The sequence below is a fragment of the Rhinolophus ferrumequinum genome, chromosome 10, assembly GCF_004115265.2.
Source record: "Rhinolophus ferrumequinum isolate MPI-CBG mRhiFer1 chromosome 10, mRhiFer1_v1.p, whole genome shotgun sequence".
In the NCBI taxonomy this organism is placed as follows: domain Eukaryota; kingdom Metazoa; phylum Chordata; class Mammalia; order Chiroptera; family Rhinolophidae; genus Rhinolophus; species Rhinolophus ferrumequinum.
The window spans coordinates 2,881,682-2,900,379 of NC_046293.1; the positions used below are offsets into that span (position 1 = coordinate 2,881,682).

At 52.9% G+C, this 18,698-nt stretch overlaps 1 protein-coding gene across 4 annotated transcripts in view; it reads left to right on the forward strand.

The window, feature by feature from the left end:
* Nucleotides 1-18,698, forward strand: part of CELSR1 (cadherin EGF LAG seven-pass G-type receptor 1) — a 133,245-nt gene that overhangs the window by 66,260 nt on the left and 48,287 nt on the right. For 3 of the 4 annotated variants that reach the window (XM_033118250.1, XM_033118251.1, XM_033118253.1), the window contains 2 exons: nucleotides 4,065-4,180; nucleotides 4,537-4,625. In XM_033118250.1, the coding sequence (XP_032974141.1) occupies nucleotides 4,065-4,180; nucleotides 4,537-4,625 (205 nt within the window). The remainder of the gene's footprint in view (nucleotides 1-4,064; nucleotides 4,181-4,536; nucleotides 4,626-18,698) is intronic. The other variant, XM_033118252.1, reaches the window with a different exon arrangement.

The window sequence follows — 18,698 nt, forward strand, 5'->3', positions numbered from 1 at the left end:
AGAACATGAAACCAGGCGTGGGGTCCTGTATGACTGATGGCCCAGGGCACACACCGTGAGCGGCCCTAGCTGTCTGGTCCTGCTCACTGGCCAACACTGGGGCATCATGACATTTAGGTGGCCTGAAGCAGAGGGAAGCGGGACCAGCAGGCTTGGCGCCAGGCAGACTCAGCTTGGGTTCCTGCTTTGCTGCCCACAAGCTGCGTAACCAAGAGGGGCTGCCTGACCCCTTTCAGCCCAGGTTCCTTAGTCTGTCATACAAGGAGGTGGGTTTATGGTGTGCAATGGTCGTTACTGTATTTTTGCATTGTTTTTTTAGATTTAATTTTTAAAAATCTGTCATTTCCATCTTGAAGATTTCTGTCAAGTTTAACTTAGAAGAGTGAGTAGTGTTATATTTGGTTGGTTGTGCCGGTGTCTGCAGGGCCCCTTGGGGAGTACTGGGCCTCCTGCCACAGGCTTGTGCCACGTTGGGGGCCACACAGTGGTGTGGAGCGTGTGGGGCCGTGTGTACTCTGGTGACACCAGCACGTGCTTACTGAGCAGCTGTCGTGTAAGGGCTGCTCTGAGTAGCAGAGGCGATCCAGACATGCCTCCAGAAATGACTCCAGGGGCCTTAGAATCCAGCAGGAGGACCTTGATGTCTGTTCTGAGAAAGAGGGAGCCCCTCAGGACGCAGGCAGAGCTCAAGGTCACCTCCTTTGGGGAGGCTGCAGTTACGTCCCAGTAAGCCACGAAGCCAGTTCTTCAGGCCTGGGACATCGAAATGCCTGTGTTCAGGCTGGCTGACATCTCCAGGGGCACGTCCCCCACGTGCCCCACACTCAGCAGATCGGAGAGGAACCCCTGTGTCGGTCTCCATCGCCCGAGCCCTGTCTGCAGAGGGGCCCGAGGGGGCAGGCCCTCCCTGTCCTCTTCCCCACCCTTGCTCGTAGTCAGGTCCTGTCTGTCCCTGGACCTCATGTCTCCCACTTCCGGCCTTTTCTCTCCTTCCCAGCCCCCAGCACGTCGGCCCCTCCCACCCTCCTCTCCCCCTGGTGACACCGACTGGGACAGCATTGGTGTCCTCCGCTTTCAGCCTGAGGTCCATTCCTGTGGACCGTCCTGCGGGGCGGGGCCTGCCTGCTTCCTGGGGTTAAGCCCAAGCTTCTTAAGGTGCATGGGGCCCTCTGTGGCCTGACCCCTGGTGACCCCCAATTCTGGCACCTTGAGCCCCGTGATATGGACGACCTCTTTGTGGTCATCTGAACCTGCCCAGTCTTGCTCCGGCCGTTTCCTCACCCCCTTCTGCTGGCCTGGCCCCTCCTGCTGCTTCCTTCAGGAAGCCCTCCTGACCCAGACCGGGAGATGCCTGCATTCCAGCGCTGGCTGGGTAGTCTGGGCACTGCCCACTTGTCCGCTGTCTTCAGCCTGTGACATCCCTGCTTGCAGGCTCAGGCCACCGTCCACCCTCACTGCCCACAAAGGTCCTGATGGGGGCACTTGGTTAACATGGGGGCTTGAGGGGGCACTTGGTTAACATGGGGGCTTGAATTGTCGGCGGGATTTCTACATTGTGTTTGAAGTTTTGCTCTGAACCCAAGCTCATTGGGTGGGAACTCACGCCGGATTTCCCGATTCTGACTTTTGTCCTGGTTGTCAGATTATTTGATTGTGCTGAAGTCTCCAAAGCAGATGCCTATACTTTTTGAAAACTTTTAATGGCCACGTGGGATCTCCTGGCTGGTGTTTCCAGATTCAGGGCCCGGGAGGGAGAGCCATACTTGTCATTGTCACCATGCTGAGGGCCAGCTCTCTTTTCATGCCTGTTCACCTGCTGGCCTGAAGCTCCTCAGGAGCTTTTCGTCCTGTGTCCCAAGGTGACCGACCACAGGTGCTGGTGCCGGAGGTGGGCAGGCCCATGGCAAACCTGCTGGAAACAGACAAAGGAAATCTGCCGGCTTCAGACTCAGAGAGAAACTAAAAAAATAAAATGTTTAATGAAACGTCCATGTAACGTGACGCTATGTTCACTTGCTTGTCAAATATAGATTTTTAGATAATTACACTTGACAGCAATTTATGGATGATTCCAGATATGCGTGACAGTGGCTAAAGTGTCAGGGCCACGGCTAAATCAGTGAGTGTTTTGTAGGGAATCACCTCAAAAGCAAAATCATAAAACTTGGACAGAAGAACAGCTACACTTCGGCGGGGGGGTTCTTTGGGGTGGGTCCTGGAAGGAGCTGGGGCCCCCTGTGCCTCCTGAGGGGCGCACCGTGAGAAAGGTGGGCAGGGGCACCGCCGAGGCTTTTGTTTCAGGCGTTTTCTTTCCAGGCTGCTTCTCCTCTTTCTAGTTTCTGTTTGCCAAGTGCCTGCGCTCCTGGCCACTCCGAGTTCCCAGCTGCCTCTCCTCCCCTCCGCCCTGCCCCATCCTTTGTTCTCTCCTTTCCTGGCCCCCTCACCAAGCCTCCGGCTCTGTTTCTGGCCTTACTTCTTCTCACTTGCACTGTTCAGACCTTCTCCTTGGCCCTGGGTCCCTTCTGCAGCCCTCCGTCTTTAGCCGTGGACGGGTACTTGCCCAGAGAGAGCCGTGCGGGGGCCATACCAGGCCGGCTCCCACCGTGGTCCAACGAGAGACCTACAACCTACGACCGTGAGACCTGCCAGAGAGAACTGGGTGGGACCCAGCGAGTCCAGAGTCTTAGGAAACGAGCCTGGTGTTGAGTTGATCCCAGGCTTTATTCAGTCCCCTTCCTACCTGCTCACTCCACACCCAAAGCACCCACTTTGCTGTGCAGGTATCTTTTCTTTAGAGTTTGTCATCAGTTCTTGCTGCATTCTAAACAAAGGGGATTCAAGGTCTGGACAGGAATTGTCGGTTTTACGTAATTCTAGGGAAAGGCTGAGGTCAGATGCCTGAGGCTGGTTCCGACAGACTCCTGCTGCAGGAAAATGGATAAACCAGCCTTGAATCAAAGCAAAGAATTTCCCCCACTTAATCTCCGATGAGAGTGACATCCAGCTAATGCAGGAAATGGGCCCAGCTTCATGCAGGAGGTTTGATGGGTTCTCTGTAACTGGGGCTTTGGGGGGTGTTGTGGCGCCTCTGTGTCTGAAGACCCCCGTCAGGGACCCTCGGGTCTGATGAAGCAGCTTCCTCAGGACCGGGACCGGGCGTGGGGGTGGGGGTGGGAGGACTTCTGAGAATGTTTATCTCTTGGCAGAGGGAGTGGGTTTTACTCTTTGAATTCATACAGTCTGATAAGCCTTCATTTTCACTTGCCTTCCTCCCGTTTGTCCAGCACTTCATTCATTACGCACTTATGTGGACCAGACCCTGTTTGGGGCTCCACAGTGCAGCAGTGAGTGAGTTGTGCTCCCTCCCCTTAAGGACCACATGTTCTTATAAAGATAATTTCAGAAATACACTGAGCGATGTGATAGACAGAGGGGGTGGGAGGCACAATTTGGATGAAACGAGTTAAGGAAAGTGCAATGGGGTGGCCCCTGAGAGAGCTGCAGAGCCAGGCAAGACCTTTCTGGCAGAGGCAGCAGCAGGTGCAAAGGCCCCGGGGCAGGGAAGAGTGTAGTGTTTGGAGTGGAAGGATGCAGTGTGGCTGGAGTGTGGGGGTGGAGACAAAGGGCCCTGAGGTGGTCGCTGGCTCCATCCTCCTTGTGCGAGAAGGTACTGCGCGTCCCTGTGCCCTGGCACACTTTCGTGGGATTGCTTCTTGTGGAAGAAGACACCTGTATATGTTTTCTGTCCAAACTTCTCTAATTGGCGTAGTGGCTGTGTCGTCCCTCCTAGAACGTTGTGCAAGTGGAATCTTTTCACGTCACACAGGCCGTGGTGACCAGATTCCTTCATAGAACCTGTTTGCCTCTTCTAGAAAAGAACATCGCTAACTGGGTTTTATGGGCTGTCAGTTCCTAATGCGAAGAATGAGTGCCCGGGACCCGTCTGTCCTGCGTGTGGCCCCTTGCCTCCCCCTCTGCTGGCTGACCTGTCACGCCTGGGCAGCCGGCACGCCTTCTGCGTGGGGGTCAGTCAGTGTGTGACGTGCTTCCGCTTGGGCCTGCAGGTTTGCCACACAGGAGAGAAATGCTCTGCTGCTTTATAACGGCCGCTTCAACGAGAAGCATGACTTCATCGCCCTGGAGATCGTGGACGAGCAGGTGCAGCTCACCTTCTCGGCAGGTAGGGCCTCCTCGTGGGAAGAGCAGTGTTTTGAGCGTGGTCACAGGTGACACGCTTGGTGGAATCTTTTCACCCTACTCTGAAAGCCACCCTACTCTGTGCAGCACCTCCAAGCACGCTTCCCCGTCGTGCCCTGGTTGCACATCCAGGAGCCCGTCCTGTGGCAGGAATCCAGAGTGCACACAGATGTCCGTCACAGTGCTGTTTATAATGCTGAAAATACGGAGGACGCAGCTCAGATTTCCGAAACTGGGGCGTTACTAAAGTGTGGGACGTTCATCCAGGCTGTGAAAAGGACTTTTAGCCGTTGTGGTCCACTAACCTCTGTTTCTCTCTGGATTTTCCCCTCCCCACAGGCGAGACCACGACGACGGTGGCCCCGCAGGTTCCCGGGGGCGTGAGTGATGGACAGTGGCATTCGGTGCAGGTGCAGTATTACAACAAGGTAGGATGGGGCGCTCCTCCCGTGGGCTCCGGGCTGCCAGAGGCGGGGCCCTGGCACTGTTTCTGTCCTAAGACATATATACTCTGAAATTTAGAAAAAAAAGTATGCTGGTTGAAACAGTTACTTAGGAAATGAGCATTTGTTGAGGGTCTCTGTAAACATACCCAAGCCCTGTGCTGGGCGCGATACTCCCCCAGGGAGCTCTGGGCCTGGAGGGGGGACACGGGGACCAGAGATCACCCTACACCTGGGAAGGGCTCAGAAAGAGTTCATTCACGGCGGCTGCCTTGGCCCGAGTCATTACTGGAGGCTAAAATTCCAGGCCATTCAAACACAGCTTCAATGCCGAAATCGTCCACTGTGCCCGGATGTAACCCGAGCGTCAGAAGGTCTCGGAGGAAATGCTGGGAAGGTGTGGGCATTTTTGGTTTCGTTTTGTTTGGCTGTTTACTGGCTTGTAAGGAAACACGTTGTTGGTTTTTGCATCAAAATGCCCAGCTCTCTCGCTCTGTTTCTGTGATCTTGCCAAGCACTCTCCTTCCTGGGAAACTCAGGCCCCTCCTGCAGTGGGTCTCATTGCCCTTGTCCCCTCCTCCTCCCAAGGTGTCCACAGGGCTGGCCTGGCCTCGCTGGCACCTGAGGGGCTTCTCTCGGTAAGAAGTAGATCATGGAGGGAGGGCGTTTTCTGCCCTTCCCGTCCACTGCGTTTCTGTGTTCTGACACACCGGTGATGGGTGTCCACCTCCCACCACTTTGGCCTGAGGTCCTGTGTCGTCCAAGCCCCTCCCTCTCTCTCTCCTCTCCCCAGTCTGTCATCAACTGTCCCTCTGCCTCCCTGGGGCTCCCCTTTACACCTGGCCTGCCCTGGATATCACTTCAAACAGGCCCCCAGCAGTGATGACCCTGCACGGTGACCATGTTTTCGTCCCATGTCCCTGACCTTTGGCCAGGTCCTGACCCACATGTGACCTCTAGGTCTTATTCGCCATGAGGGTGAGAAGAGGTCCTGGAGGGCTCGGGGAGCGGGTCTGACGTGACGCGGGAGGTTGCAGGGGTTTTGAGGACTCAGCAGAGCCTGGGATGGGGCCGGGCGACCGCAGCCCCCGTGGAGACCCGCTGTCCTTGTTCTGTTGTCTCCCCAGGCAGGTGGGGGGCCATGGCCATGCACCATTGCTGGTGAAAGGGTGTGTGAGTGAGGAAGGGAGGTGGGTCGGGGCTCAGTGGCTGGGCACACGGGAGACACCAGACCTCCGCAGACACAGATGTGTGTGCCGTGGTGGCCTCGGCTCAAGGACGCGGGTCTTCTGAAGTGTGGCCCCCGTGGCAGCTGGGACCATTAGTAGCCCGTGTGAGGTGCAGCCACTTGCTGCTCGCCTGGAGAAGCAGCCAGGGGCAGGGTGGCCCCTCGGTCCCTCCACCCTCGTGTCTACCCTCTTGGGGACCTGCGAGAGGAGGCGAGGGTGGGTTTTCTCTCCTCGGCACCTTAGCCCACACGACTGCTTTTTCAGTTGATACCTAGGGGCCTCTCACACCCGTTTCGGCTGCTGTAGAGCATGGCTTCTTACCTCTTGAGATGTCCCCCAGGTTTCCCCCAGTGAATTTTTCTGCCCCCAATCTGCACTGTAGGTTGGACCATTTCTGCCCCTTGTCTCTCACCCTGGAGAAAGTCCATCCTGCAAGCCGTTCTGTCACGATACGGTAGCCAAGGGACAGCAGCTCTCCTGGGCACAGGTGAAAGGACCATGCCCCTGTGTCCTGGAAGGTTAGGAGCCCCCGAGGGCAGGGCCATGCCCTGTGTACCTCACTGTCCCCATAGCACGGGGCACAGTCCTCCTGAGCTCAGGGACTCTTCTGTGTGACGTCAGGGCCTGACTCAGCTCCAGCAGCAGGACAGACAGGCGGACAGATTGGGCTGTGATCTCATTTCTCTGTTCATGTCATCAGGACAGCTTTCTGGTCTCCGGGCAGGGCTGACAAGGACACTTGTGGGCAGTAGAGTTCCTGTGAGGATGACCCCTCATGGCCCAAGGATGGGTACCAGGGACCAGTGATCTCCGTGGTGCGTGCCTCCCGGGGGCTGAGTGCCCGGCAGGGTGCAGGCCAGTCGTGATGGACCGGGGGACCCTCTGCGGCCCATGCTCCATGTCGGGAACCAAGAAAGCACATGAGCTGCACTGTCTGTTCTGCTGTGTCTCCCAGGTCCAGCTAAAGGCGTTTGGCTGTGGCCAAGTCAGCCTTGGTTTCCCCATCAGAGCGCCTGCACGTAGCATGTTCCCTAATGGTTGACTAATGGCTGCAGCAATAGCATGTCACCGTTGAGCAGGGATGGGATCCCTGGCTTGGCCACCCCTGCTGGCGTCTTTATGTATGGTCCTTGGCCACCCATAGCTTTGCACACAGGGAGTGTCAGCCAGGCGCCTGCCTGCTGGCAGTGACCCCCTGGGGAACACCAAGGACCCCGGAGTGTCCCAAGGGAGGAGGGGCCTCATGGAGATGACAGGCAGGGGGAGGGGGGCCTGCACCATCCCCGCTTCCGTCTCCAGGGCTGGCCTTTCAGCGGCGCCTGAGCGGGCCCTCAGTGCAGGATTAGGCCCTTCCTCTCCCGGAGCCCAGCTATTTCCTCTCTCGCCCGAGGTTATTTTATGGAGGAAACCAAGCAGTTTGCTGTCTCTGGAGGGCTCCTCATGTGGTTTGCCTGGGTCCCACAACAGGGCAGTGCTCACAGAGATTGTACACTTCTGCCTCCTAGGGCTGAGCTGTTTCTAGGAGACTTCTGTCTCAGTGCTTCTCCAGACACAGTGACAGCCTGGGCAGGGTTCACAGGTCGAGAGCACACTTGGGGGTGTGGGAGGACTGCCCCCCGAAGTCACGACCCGGCCAGGATGACAAGAAGGGAAGGCAAATCTAGAAATGGTCCGTGAGGGGAAGCCACTCTGCTCCCCGGGCATCCACGCCGGCTCTGGTCCTCAGAGCGGACCCACTGCCGGGCTGACAGTGGTGGGGTGGCCCCACTCCCCGGGGCAGCAGCCTTCCCGGAGCCCGCTGTGCCCGCTGAGCCTGCCCCACCTGGTTCCTTTTTATTAAGACAATGTGTCTGAATAATTCGGCCCACGGCCGTGCAGGGGGGTAGAAACATCCACAGTCAGAAATGCCCCACTCCTCCTGAGAGTTGCCCGTACGCACCCTCCCTGAACCCCTGTGACCCCGAGGTGGTGTCTGCTCTGCATTGAATTGTGTCCTGGGTGGGAAGCCTCTGGGGCCCCTTGGACCCTCCCCAAGTCATCCTGGGAGCCTGGCTGGGCTGTTTTCTCAGGGTCCCCACAGGAAACAGAGGGAGCCCTGAACAGGTCGCTCCCAGGAGGGCTTATTACCAAAGAGGATGGGGTGTGGGCATCCACGAGAAGTATGGACCCAGGGCTGTGACGGCCCTTAGGCCAGAGGACGAGCGGGGAGGGCAGAGCAGGGAGGCCAGAAAGAAGAAGTCATGAGAGAAGCCACTTATGTGGAGCAGGGACTGTAATTGGAGTGACAGAGCCAGCCTGAGGCCCTCCTGACCGCTCTCCCAACCCTCCCTTTTGTCGCCTGTTGGGCTTCGGTGGCCAAAGCCAGCCAGAAGCCAAAGAACAGGGGACCCCTCGATAAGGTCCATGGGGTCTGCCCCCAGGTAGGGAACAGGGCAGAGTCAGTTTGCTTTTCTCTGTTTGGTGACATTTTAAATGAGAGGAACTGCTGGTGTACTTTGCCTTCAGCCAAACTAAGGGCACGCTGGAGGTGGGCCTTTTCCTGGGAAGGTATTTGCAAAAGCAGGCACTTTGCACAAACATGTCGAACTCCATCCAGCACAGGGGGAACTGCAGAGCCCCTCCCCCTACCCCCACCCACGAGGTTTGGGGCTGACTTGGGGAATTTGGGATCCTCACTGTTGAAGGTGTGCATTTTTCTGAGGCTTTTGTGAAAGATGGCTAAACATTTCCACCACCAGCTTGCACAAGAGTGAATGCGCCTGCTGGAAAAAGTTCTGTGTAAGTCATTTTGGAAAGATTCCTTCGCACGTGGGACTTGGGTTTGGCCGTAACCGGGACTCTTTGAAGTGTGTGTCCTTCCTGCTCTACCTCGCTCCTCCCCACAGCTCCACACACTGGGCCAGGTACGGGAAGCCTGTGTGACTGTGTTCTGTCATAGAGCCCCAGAGAGCCTGTCCTTGAGAGATGTGTCCAGAAAGATGAAAAATGACTGCTAATAGAGAGTCACAGGAATGTGCTTTTCCCAAAACTGCGAGAAAGGAGGCATTTGTAATTGTCATTTTTTTATAAATGTGGGTGCACAGTTCTCTTGTAGAATCCAACTTGCAGAAATGAACTCAGAAGTTACTTAGTAGACTATTGGGCCACCTGTACATTGGAATGTCACACAACCTTGAGACGTCTGTGTGCCAATGTGGAAAGATCTCTAAGAATGTTGTTAATAGGTTAAAAAAAACAGAAAGACAACAACACATTACAGAACAGGTTGTAGGGTGTACGTTTTTAAAAGTTTAATTTCAAACTTTCAGAAAAGTTGCAAGATTAAACAAGAATTGTTATAGACCCTTCACCCACATCGCCCGGTTTTTGACATTTTTCGGCATTTGCTTCATCTTTCTCTCCCCACTAGCTCCCTGCTTTCCCTCCCTTATATTCCTCATCATATTTCAGCCAATAATTTCAGCATCCCTGAGGATCACACCTGTATCATTGTCACTGTGACGCAAGCCCTCCATCTCTCCTCGTTCATTGTTGGCTTTCTACCACAACAGGGAGCTTTTCTCTGCTCCCCTCTTTATTTAGATAAGTATGGTTTCATGAATTCCTATTTTATTCACAGAACTATAGTATATTTCTTTCATTAATTAGTTTGATGCTCAGATTGTTTCCTATTTGTCTTATACCTCAGATATTTTGGATACAAGAACACAGGTATAAAAGCCAGCTGTCCTTCTGACAAACCTGTCATTTTACTAGCCCTCTTTTACTTTTTTTGGCACAAAAAGACATGCCAGGCTTATTTTGTGCTTTCCCTGCCTCCACCCTGGAATTGACCATTTATCCAAAGAACTCTGGGTTGTTTTAGTAAAAAATGGTATTTAGAAACCAAGGTCTAGGTGGTAGGTGTGCTCATTGCTGCCGGGGTGTCTCTCTCACTGGGCACAGCTAGGACACGTATATATCTAGAACATAGGACATACTTATACACACATACACGTCCTGAATTTCATATTTATTTCTCTGTATCTCTACTTACTGAAAACCTTGAATTCCATTCCAATACTACGGAGTTCACTCTAGTTTTTCCCCGTTCTATATTTGTAACTCTTTTCTCTGTCAGTAAGAAACCTTGTTCTCGTTACCCTCAATATGGTTATCTGTTTTCTCAACCCTCCATTATTTAGACAACCTCTCAAAGTCTCCAGATCACCACCTCACTCAGCCTCCAACCTTGCCCTCCCTCCCTCACCAGCTGCATCCTCCCTACTGCTCGTCTCATGCAGCTCCAGCCTTGTGAGCTGCTGCCTTGCTCAACCTGACTCTACTGGCTGACTCCAATGGGTGTTGGGAACAAGAAGACCTAATAGAGATTTGACTGAAGTATTCAATTACTCAGAAAAGAAGAGAGGCAAAAAAAAGGAAGGCAGTTTGTTTACAATTTAAAAATTTTTAAAGGGATGAAAATACAAAATACCAAAACACATGGGATGCAGCTAACTCAGTGCTGAGAGGAAAATTCATAGCATTGAATACTTATATCAGAAAAGAGGAAAAGTCTCAAGTCGATAATCTAAGCGCCCACCTCAAGAACCTAGAAAAAAGAAGAGCAAAATAAACTCAAAGTAAGTAAAATGAAAGAAAGAATAAAAATAAGAGCAGGAACCAGTGACACTGAAAACAGAAAAACAATAAAGAAAATCAATGAAACAGAGCTTTGGTAAGGTCAATAACATTGACAAATTTTTAGCAAGACTGACGAAAGAAAGAGAGAAGACACAGATTACCAATATCAGGAATAAATTCCCAGTTCCTCAGAAATCACAAACTACCACAACTGACCCAATATGAAAAGTAATTTGAATGACTGTGTTACTATTAAGGAAATGGAATTTGTAATTTAAAAACTCCCCGACATGAAATCTCCAGGCTCAGATGATTTCACTGGAGAAGTCTATGGATGTTTAAAGAGCCACACCAATTCTATACAGTCTCTTCCGGAAAATAGAAGAAGATGGACACTTCCCAGTTCATTTTGTGGTTAGCAGTGCCCTGGTTCCAAAACCAGGATTCGAAGACACCATGTTTCCCCAAAAATAAGACCTAGTGGGACCATCAGCTCTCATGCGTCTTTTGGAGCACAAATTAATATAAGACCCGGTCTTAAATTATATTATATAAGACCCGGTCTCATATTATAAAGACCCAGTCTTATGTTATATTAAAATAAAACTGGGTCTTATATTAGTTTTTGCTCCAAAAGATGCATTAGAGCTGATTGTCCGGCTAGGTCTTATTTTTGGGGAAACACGGTAGACACAGCTGATGTCCACACAGATACCTGTCTGTAAATGCTCACAGCAGCTTTTTCCGTAAGAGTCTCAGGAGGCCTCAGTGGCTGAGTGGTTCAACAGACTGTGGTACATCCACACCATGGAACGTGTGTGTAAGAAGGAATGAACTGATGGCATGCAACAGAGACCTATGCTGAGCAAGAAAAGCCGATTTCCACTATTAGGATTTCCATCCTTGAAATGACAAAGTGATAGAATCGGAGAACAGAGGCATGGGAGGGAAGGAGGTGTGGCCCTGAAAGCGCAGCGTGTGGGGTCCCATTGGGGATGGAAATCTGTGTCCTGACTGTGTCAGCGTCCGCATCTGGGCTGTGAGGTTACGCTGCCCCGTTGCAGGATTCTTACCATCCGTGAGAAATGGGTAAGGGGTACATCAGCTCTCACTATTATTTTTTACAACCGCATGTGCATCTAAAACTATCTGAAAATAAAAGGCTTAATTCAAAGAACTTTGAAAGGTATACACATATGTGCTGGCATACGCGTATTTCTTTTCTGAAGGGTACCGTCCCCTCACACCAAAATCCACCAGCAGCGTGTATTAGATAGGTTATAAACTGCCCCAACGCGCCGTGTCTTTAAATATCCGATATTTATTTTTCCTCGTGATTCTACGACAGGAGGTGTTATTGTGGTTATTTTTGCAAACAGTGTACCACATGGTGGATGCCTTGGGGAAGAAGGCTGATGGGAAAGGAGGCAGGCGGCTTTCATGTTTAGCTTATACTTTTCTGCACTGTTTTCCACGTTTCCCGTGTTCTTTTATTAAGAGATACAGCAGGAGTCATCTGGGTGATGGGATTATGGGCCATTTTTTATTTCTTTTAAATTTCCTGCTTGAAAACTCATTTGATTGAAAGAATGTACAAGATAAGGAAGCTAATAAACTTCTTTAAAGTCTAGGTAAGCTTTTGCAAGAACATGAAACTTTCACAATACAGGAGAGGGCCATCGGGCACGCTGTCCCCACCCTCTGCACCCGGGTCTCACTGGCTTTGCTCCTCCCACCGGCAGAGTTGCACAGCGGACACTTGTCTCAGATGAGGGTGTGGGGACGCCATGCATGCTTATTCCTACCATGCAGGTCCACCCATCCCAGCCTGGGTCCCCAGCGTGGACTGTGAATTGTTTTGTTTCTTTCTCTCCAGTTGCGTTTTCTGTTTCCGCAGCCAGTTTCTCGGGACCAGAATGGCCTGTGTTGTGTCTGCCCAGTGGGTAGTGGATTAATATTGAATATTGGCGCTCCCATACTGGTGGCATTCACTTGACATGTGGGGTCAGAAGGTAATGTCTGTCTCCCTTGAAACTGAGGGGGGCTTCAAGCAGAGCCTGCGAGCAGCCTCCATGGGGGTCCAGGCCAGCACCCCAGAGAGGTGAGGGGCGCCCAGCCCAGGAGCTGAAACCGGGTCGCCTGCTTCCTTTCCAAAACAAGGCCTCGTCAGATGGTAGAAAGTCACCTGCTATGGAAACAATTACTCCCCTTGACAAACGCAGCCCCACCCTGGACCTGTGTCCACGCCTGTCATGGAAAGTCCCGCAGGTCTGAGGCAGCGGTTAACTTCCCTGTCTGGGGTGGGGGCCGCCCTCCTCCACCTGGCACAGTCTGCGCCCCCAAGCTCCGCAGCTCCCCCCTTTCGCTTCCCTCCAAGACTTTGAAATGAAATGCAGCCCCAGAGCCCCCTTCGCTCCCCAGTCTCCCTGCCTTTTCACCCTTCTGTTCCCCCGTCCCCCGGGAGGAGGACATTGACTGACTGAGGTCCTCACATCTGCCCTTGAAGGAGAAGGAAACTGAGGCCCAGAGTGAGGTGATGGGAACCTAGCAGCTGTCACCCACCCTGTGCTCTGGCTTTTGGCACTGGGGACCGAGGGCCGTCACGTGCTCCTGCTGAGACCGTCCTCTCCCTTCCCCTCCTACCTGCTCCTCCCAACCAACTCAGAGTCTCCCCCCATTTTCACTTAATTCCCAGCAGTCACCCTCATGGCCTGCAGACAGGAAGAGGAGTTTGGTCAGAAAGGAGGTTGAGGCAATGGGTAGGGGTCTGTGGTTATCCTGGAGAAGCTGAGGGACCCGGCGTCTCTGCTGCTGTACAGACTCTGGGACCGAGAGAGGTCTGTTAGGGTCCCAGCAGGAGCAGGCTGGGGCTTTGGCAGGCGTGTGCACAAGTGAGTGTGGGCTAGAGAGAGTGTGTGTGTGTGAGGGTGTGAGTGTGCAGATGTCCCTTGTAAGCCTTTCTCCTTTGTCCTAGGCGGCTTTGTGAAAAGATATCCTGTGACCTGTAATTCCTCGTGGCCCAGAGTGACTTTGTCATTGCTTGAAATGATCTGTCATTTCTCTCTCGGGACAGTGTGGGCTGGGCCCAGAGCCCATGTCTGTGGCCCCGGGAACCCCTCCCAGGTACCAGGTCCCCGAGGCCCCCAGGGGGCTGCTGCTCAGGTCCCTTCCCCATCTCCTTTCCACCTGGAAATGGGCAGCTGTCAGGTTTGTAGATCCCACATGTGGAGGGACATGAGCTTCTCCTGGGGTGCCCGACGGTCCCCCAATGTGTGCCAAGCAACAGCAACCCCCCAAGAGAAGGAATGTGTTACCCTAGCTTTCCAAGAAGGTGCTGTTTAAATGTAGGGAACTCTGATTTTTGAGCCCTTGATTTGTCGATAGAGAAAGGGCCCCTCTGAGCAAATCTGCATAAACTCCCCACTTCCCAGTGAAGCTGGGGAACCTGCTGGGGCCAGGCTGCTGCTGAGGGGGGCACCTGACCCCAATGGAATAGCAGCTGGGAGGCCCCAGGCTTCCTCCCACAGACCCGGGAGCTTTTATCCCGTGAAGGGCCGGGCCCAGTGAGTGGTGGTGTTGTGCCCCAGGGATCGTGTCCAGAAGAAAAGTCGTCCCCACGGAGATCACCGGAGCCTAGGAGTTGCTTGTGCACTCACAGTGCCGAGCACACGGGCAGGGCCGAGGGAACCTCTGCCTTCCGGCCCTCGGGTCTCCCATGTCTGAGCGAACCATGCGTCCGTCAGAGCAGCACAGAGCTTCGCCTTTCATCTGTGGCCAGAACGATCCACGAGCTTGGGCTAACCATTTTGCCTGAGAAACAGAAGGCTTTGGCGTGATTTTCTTTTTTCTTTCTTTTCTTTCTTTTTTTTTTTTTTTTTTTAAGAAACTCTAAGGTGACGAGTTGGTTCTGGCCCTTGTTAGAATTCTTTTCTTTTTACTGCACCCCCGATAAGAAGAGTCTGTCGGCGTAGTCCAATATTTTCTTAGATAACTGAACACATGAAGGACTCGAGACGCTGCCGGTCTCTATGTGTCTGTGCCCTGGAAAAAAGCCTGTGGCCTCAGTGAAGATGCAGTTATGCTGTGCTGCTGACCCCTGCTGCTTTTCTTTAAAGATGTACAAAGAAACTATGTTTTTTTCATGTAGGAAAATACTAAGACAGCAACAATGCAGGGAGGACAGCCATTTGCACATTGTTTCACTTTCCTTCCCATCTTTTGTAGCAACAACACTGGCAGCAGCAGACTCGTGTGGGCTGACCCCCTCACGCCCCTCGCGAACATTATGCATTTAATCCCACGAGCGAGGAGCTATTTTTACCCGTGTTACAGCCCAGCCTGGCCTGTAGGGAAGTCGGGTGACTTTCTTAAATGGAGTCAGGATGTGGCCTCTGGCCTTCACTGGAGGCTGTGCATGCCGCTGTCCTGTGTCCCCTTGCTGGCCTTGGGCCCTCACAGCCGAGCGACACATTGGCATGACAGCCAGCCCAGCATCAGGCAAAGGGCTTTAGGTCCCCTCTTCCATTTTATTCCCAAATGGCCCTGGGGGTAGGTGGAAACTACCATATTTCCCTGAAAATAAGACCTACCCCGAAAATAAGCCCCAGTTAAGATCTCAGACGGACACATTTAGTACATCATGACGATGCTCCAGAAGAAGATGACGTGACTGCATTTGAATAAATGTAGATTGTTGTACATGAAAAAATAAGACATCCCCTGAAACTAAGCCCTAACGGAGCAAAAATGAATATAAGACCCAGGCTTATTTTCAGGGAAACACGGTGTGAACTTACCCATTCACCAGAAGGGGCTGCCCAGGCTCAGAGCAGTAGGGACCCTGCCCCGGGGCACCGGCCAGTGAGGGAGTTGGGGCATCTGCCCTCCCAGCCGCAGCTGCAAGCAGGAACTTGACATTGTCTCCTTGGGGGATGACTCGGGGTTGCCACCCTCCCTGGTGGCCCAATCAGACTTCCGTGCCAGGTCTGCTGCCCACACCCTCAGGGGCGTTCTGTGTCCTTCCTAGGTTATAGGCTTCCAATGTCTTACAGGAAAAAAGTCAAGAAAGGTCTGAGCTTTGTTTGTGTTTAATGTTAAACTCAAAAAAATCAGGTATTTTTACATCTTAACTTTGGGGAACTCTGAGCTCCTGCTGGCAGTTTAGTTGACTGAAGAAGGCGCAATGACCGTTTAATGCTGCTGACCACGCTCTAGTGTCCTGATTGCACATGCAGGTGAGGTGGGACAAGGGAGCGTCTCTAGGCCCGAGCCACTTGAGACAGCTCTGTACCGAGTGCCAGCCATTTTGTCCTGGAGACACCAAATCCCGTGTGAGCTAGAAGACGTCTAGCCAGTTTCACTGCCTTCGAGAAGCCGGTATAGTCAGCTTAGCTCTTACTGTGTGGCAGGTGTGGGGTGCAGGTGAACCTGACCTGCACGGTGGCCACTCGTCATGCGCGGTGTGGCCGAGCCCTGCCCCGGGCCCTGGGATTCAGTGTGAGCAAAGCAAGTAGAGATTAGAAAAGTCCTTGAGAAGAATCAAAGGGCTGAGGTGTTGGCAAGTGGCTGGAGTGTGAGGACACGTCTGCCGTGTCCCTTAACCTGTCTTCCTACATTCCTGCTCGGCCTCTTCCTTGTGTGGTGCTGGGGGTGAATGTACATACAGGGAGGTAGACTCCTCAGCAGCTCACTTCCCCGGCAGGGGGCCGGAAGCACCTGTGTGGCGCCTGACCTGAGGGGGGTGGTCCCGGGAGGGGCCTGGCCTGCCTGGAGGGCCAGAGAGACTTCACACCTGCCTGTCACAGGCAGGGAAGCTGAGGTTGAGAGAGTGGTCTCCACTGGATCACACCTTGTTACCTGCGTACAGGTGTGGAGCCGCTCCCCAGCCTGCCTGGGCCTCCGGGCAGGCAGCACCTGGGTCTCCTGTTTGAGTTCTGGCAAAGGCCTGTGGGAGGCTTCTTGGGAATTCAGTTTGGATCCTGGAAGTGTGTGTGTGTCTGGATGTTTTCTCCTTGGGAGCCTGTCCTCGGCGTAGCTTCAGAGAAATGCCATGCCTGCTTCCGAGGGGGCACTTGTCACCTCTGTGCCAGGACCAGCGGGGCCTTGCCCACATTTCTTGGTGTGACTCCCCGGTGGGCTGTTCAGCGCGCCCACTGAGCAGGTGGGGTCTGAACCTCGCGGTGTTTGAGAAGCTACGGCACAGCACCTGTTCAAGGCTGCATTTTGACTCCTGTGACATTCCTGCAGTCCAGCCATCTGTGAATTCTTTGATATGAAAGTCGGTTGATCATTTCTGACACACAGCGTGAGTCCAGCATGAATCCATTTGTCTCTCAAGACTTGCCTCCTGGTGTCCAGTTTCGAGGTGCCCACGCCTCCTTTCTCTGCCTCCAACATTTGAAATCGAACCCTCATCAGCCTCCCCAGGAGGAATTGTCGACAGCAGGTTAAAGGGCTGTAGAAATGTGAGCACTTTTGTAAGGACCGAATGCTTTTGTGCACCAGAAAAGTTCCCCACTGGCTGCTTTTAGAGCATCTAAATGGAAGCGTATGGGAGGGTCTGTACAGGGGCAAGAAAGTAAGTTGAAGGAAAAGAAAAAGGGACAGACCCCAAGGGATGACTTCCGGCTGATTTGCTGAGAATCAGGAACTGGGATCTGCACACACATGCAAAGCTTGTTGCTTTCAGGTCCCCCTTGAAATGCACGGCAGCCCTTCAGGTGTTTTCTCAGATGGCGGCAGGGGCGCGCATGGTGGGTCTGTCCTTGCTGGCCCCTTGCCACCTGCCCCGTGGAGGGCCCTGCTCAAGGCCACCGTTGCACAGGGAGGGTGCAGACGTTACCATCTGGCTGGTTTTCGCCTGTTTGCCTATCTGTGCCTGCTTCGCTCTGCCCCCGAGGGTCCAGGCTGGCTGCTGCAGGGGTGGGACAGGAGTCCTCTGGGCTTGGATGGCTGCCCCATGAGACCCACTGCGCTCCAGGAAGGAAGATGCTGGGACACTGGCCTTTGCCCGCCCTGTGTTGACACACTTCTGATGCTAGAATTGAGTCAACACTTTTATATTACCTTACTGTCTTTTTCTTTGTGCAAATGCATAGCACACTTCAAAAATTCCCATTAGAAGCCTGAAGGAGCCGTTCATTTCATCTTGCTCTTTATTCTTTGCTCCTTGCCCCCGGGCCAGCAAAGCCACGGCACTTTCTCCTCGGCCACCTCCGTGCTTCACATAAGCAGTTTCCATCGCTGTGTCTTTTCCAAACACGACAGGCGGGCCTGCGGACGTGAGCCTGACCTGCAGATACGAGCCTGGCGCCGTCACCCTCTCCTGATTTCTTTCCCACTGGTCTTCACGTGCCCTGGTGGCCATACAGCCAGCGTGAGATGTGCTCCTTCCCTTGACAAAAACAGATGACCTGAGCTCAAGCCTTTCACCCCTGCTGGTGCCTTCGTTTCACCTCTGGGACCTAAGTCACACATCTCTCGACCCCCACAGAGAACTTGCACTGTTCTTACTGTATTTTACTATTGTGACACTCTCGACAGGAAGGCATATACTGTATTTTCTCCCCATTTTACAGATAAAAATGGGGAAGGCCTTCCCAAAAGTGAATTCCAGGTAGAGAGTGCTCAGGGGGTGTGAATGATGGATGCCCATCCAGACAACTCTTCTTATTGAGGTGAAATTCACATAATAAAATTAACCACTTAAAGTGAATAATTCAGTGGCATTTGGTACGTTCACAATATTGTGCCACCGCCACCTCTATCGAGATCTGAAATCTTTTCCTCACCCTTAAAGGAAACGCGGTACCCACTAGCACTCACTCTCCACTGCCCCCAGGCCTGGAAGTCACCAGTCTACTTCCTGTCTATGAATTTGCCTGTTCTGAACGTTTCGTATAGATTGAATTGTACAACATGGGATGTACTGCAACAGGATTCTCTCACTCAGCGCAATGTTTCAGAGACTCACCCACGTTGCAGCATAAATCAGTGCTTCACTCCTTTTTATGGCGAACTAACATTGAACAGACACACTGCAGTTTGTTGATCCACGCATCTGTTCCTGGGCATTTTGGTTGTTTTTACCTTGTAGCTGTTGGGAACCTTTGTGAACAAGTTTTTGTTTGGGTCCCTGTCTTCAGTTCTTGCAGGTCTATACTCGGGAGTGGAATTGCTGGGTCACGTGGACAGCTGTGTAAGGAAC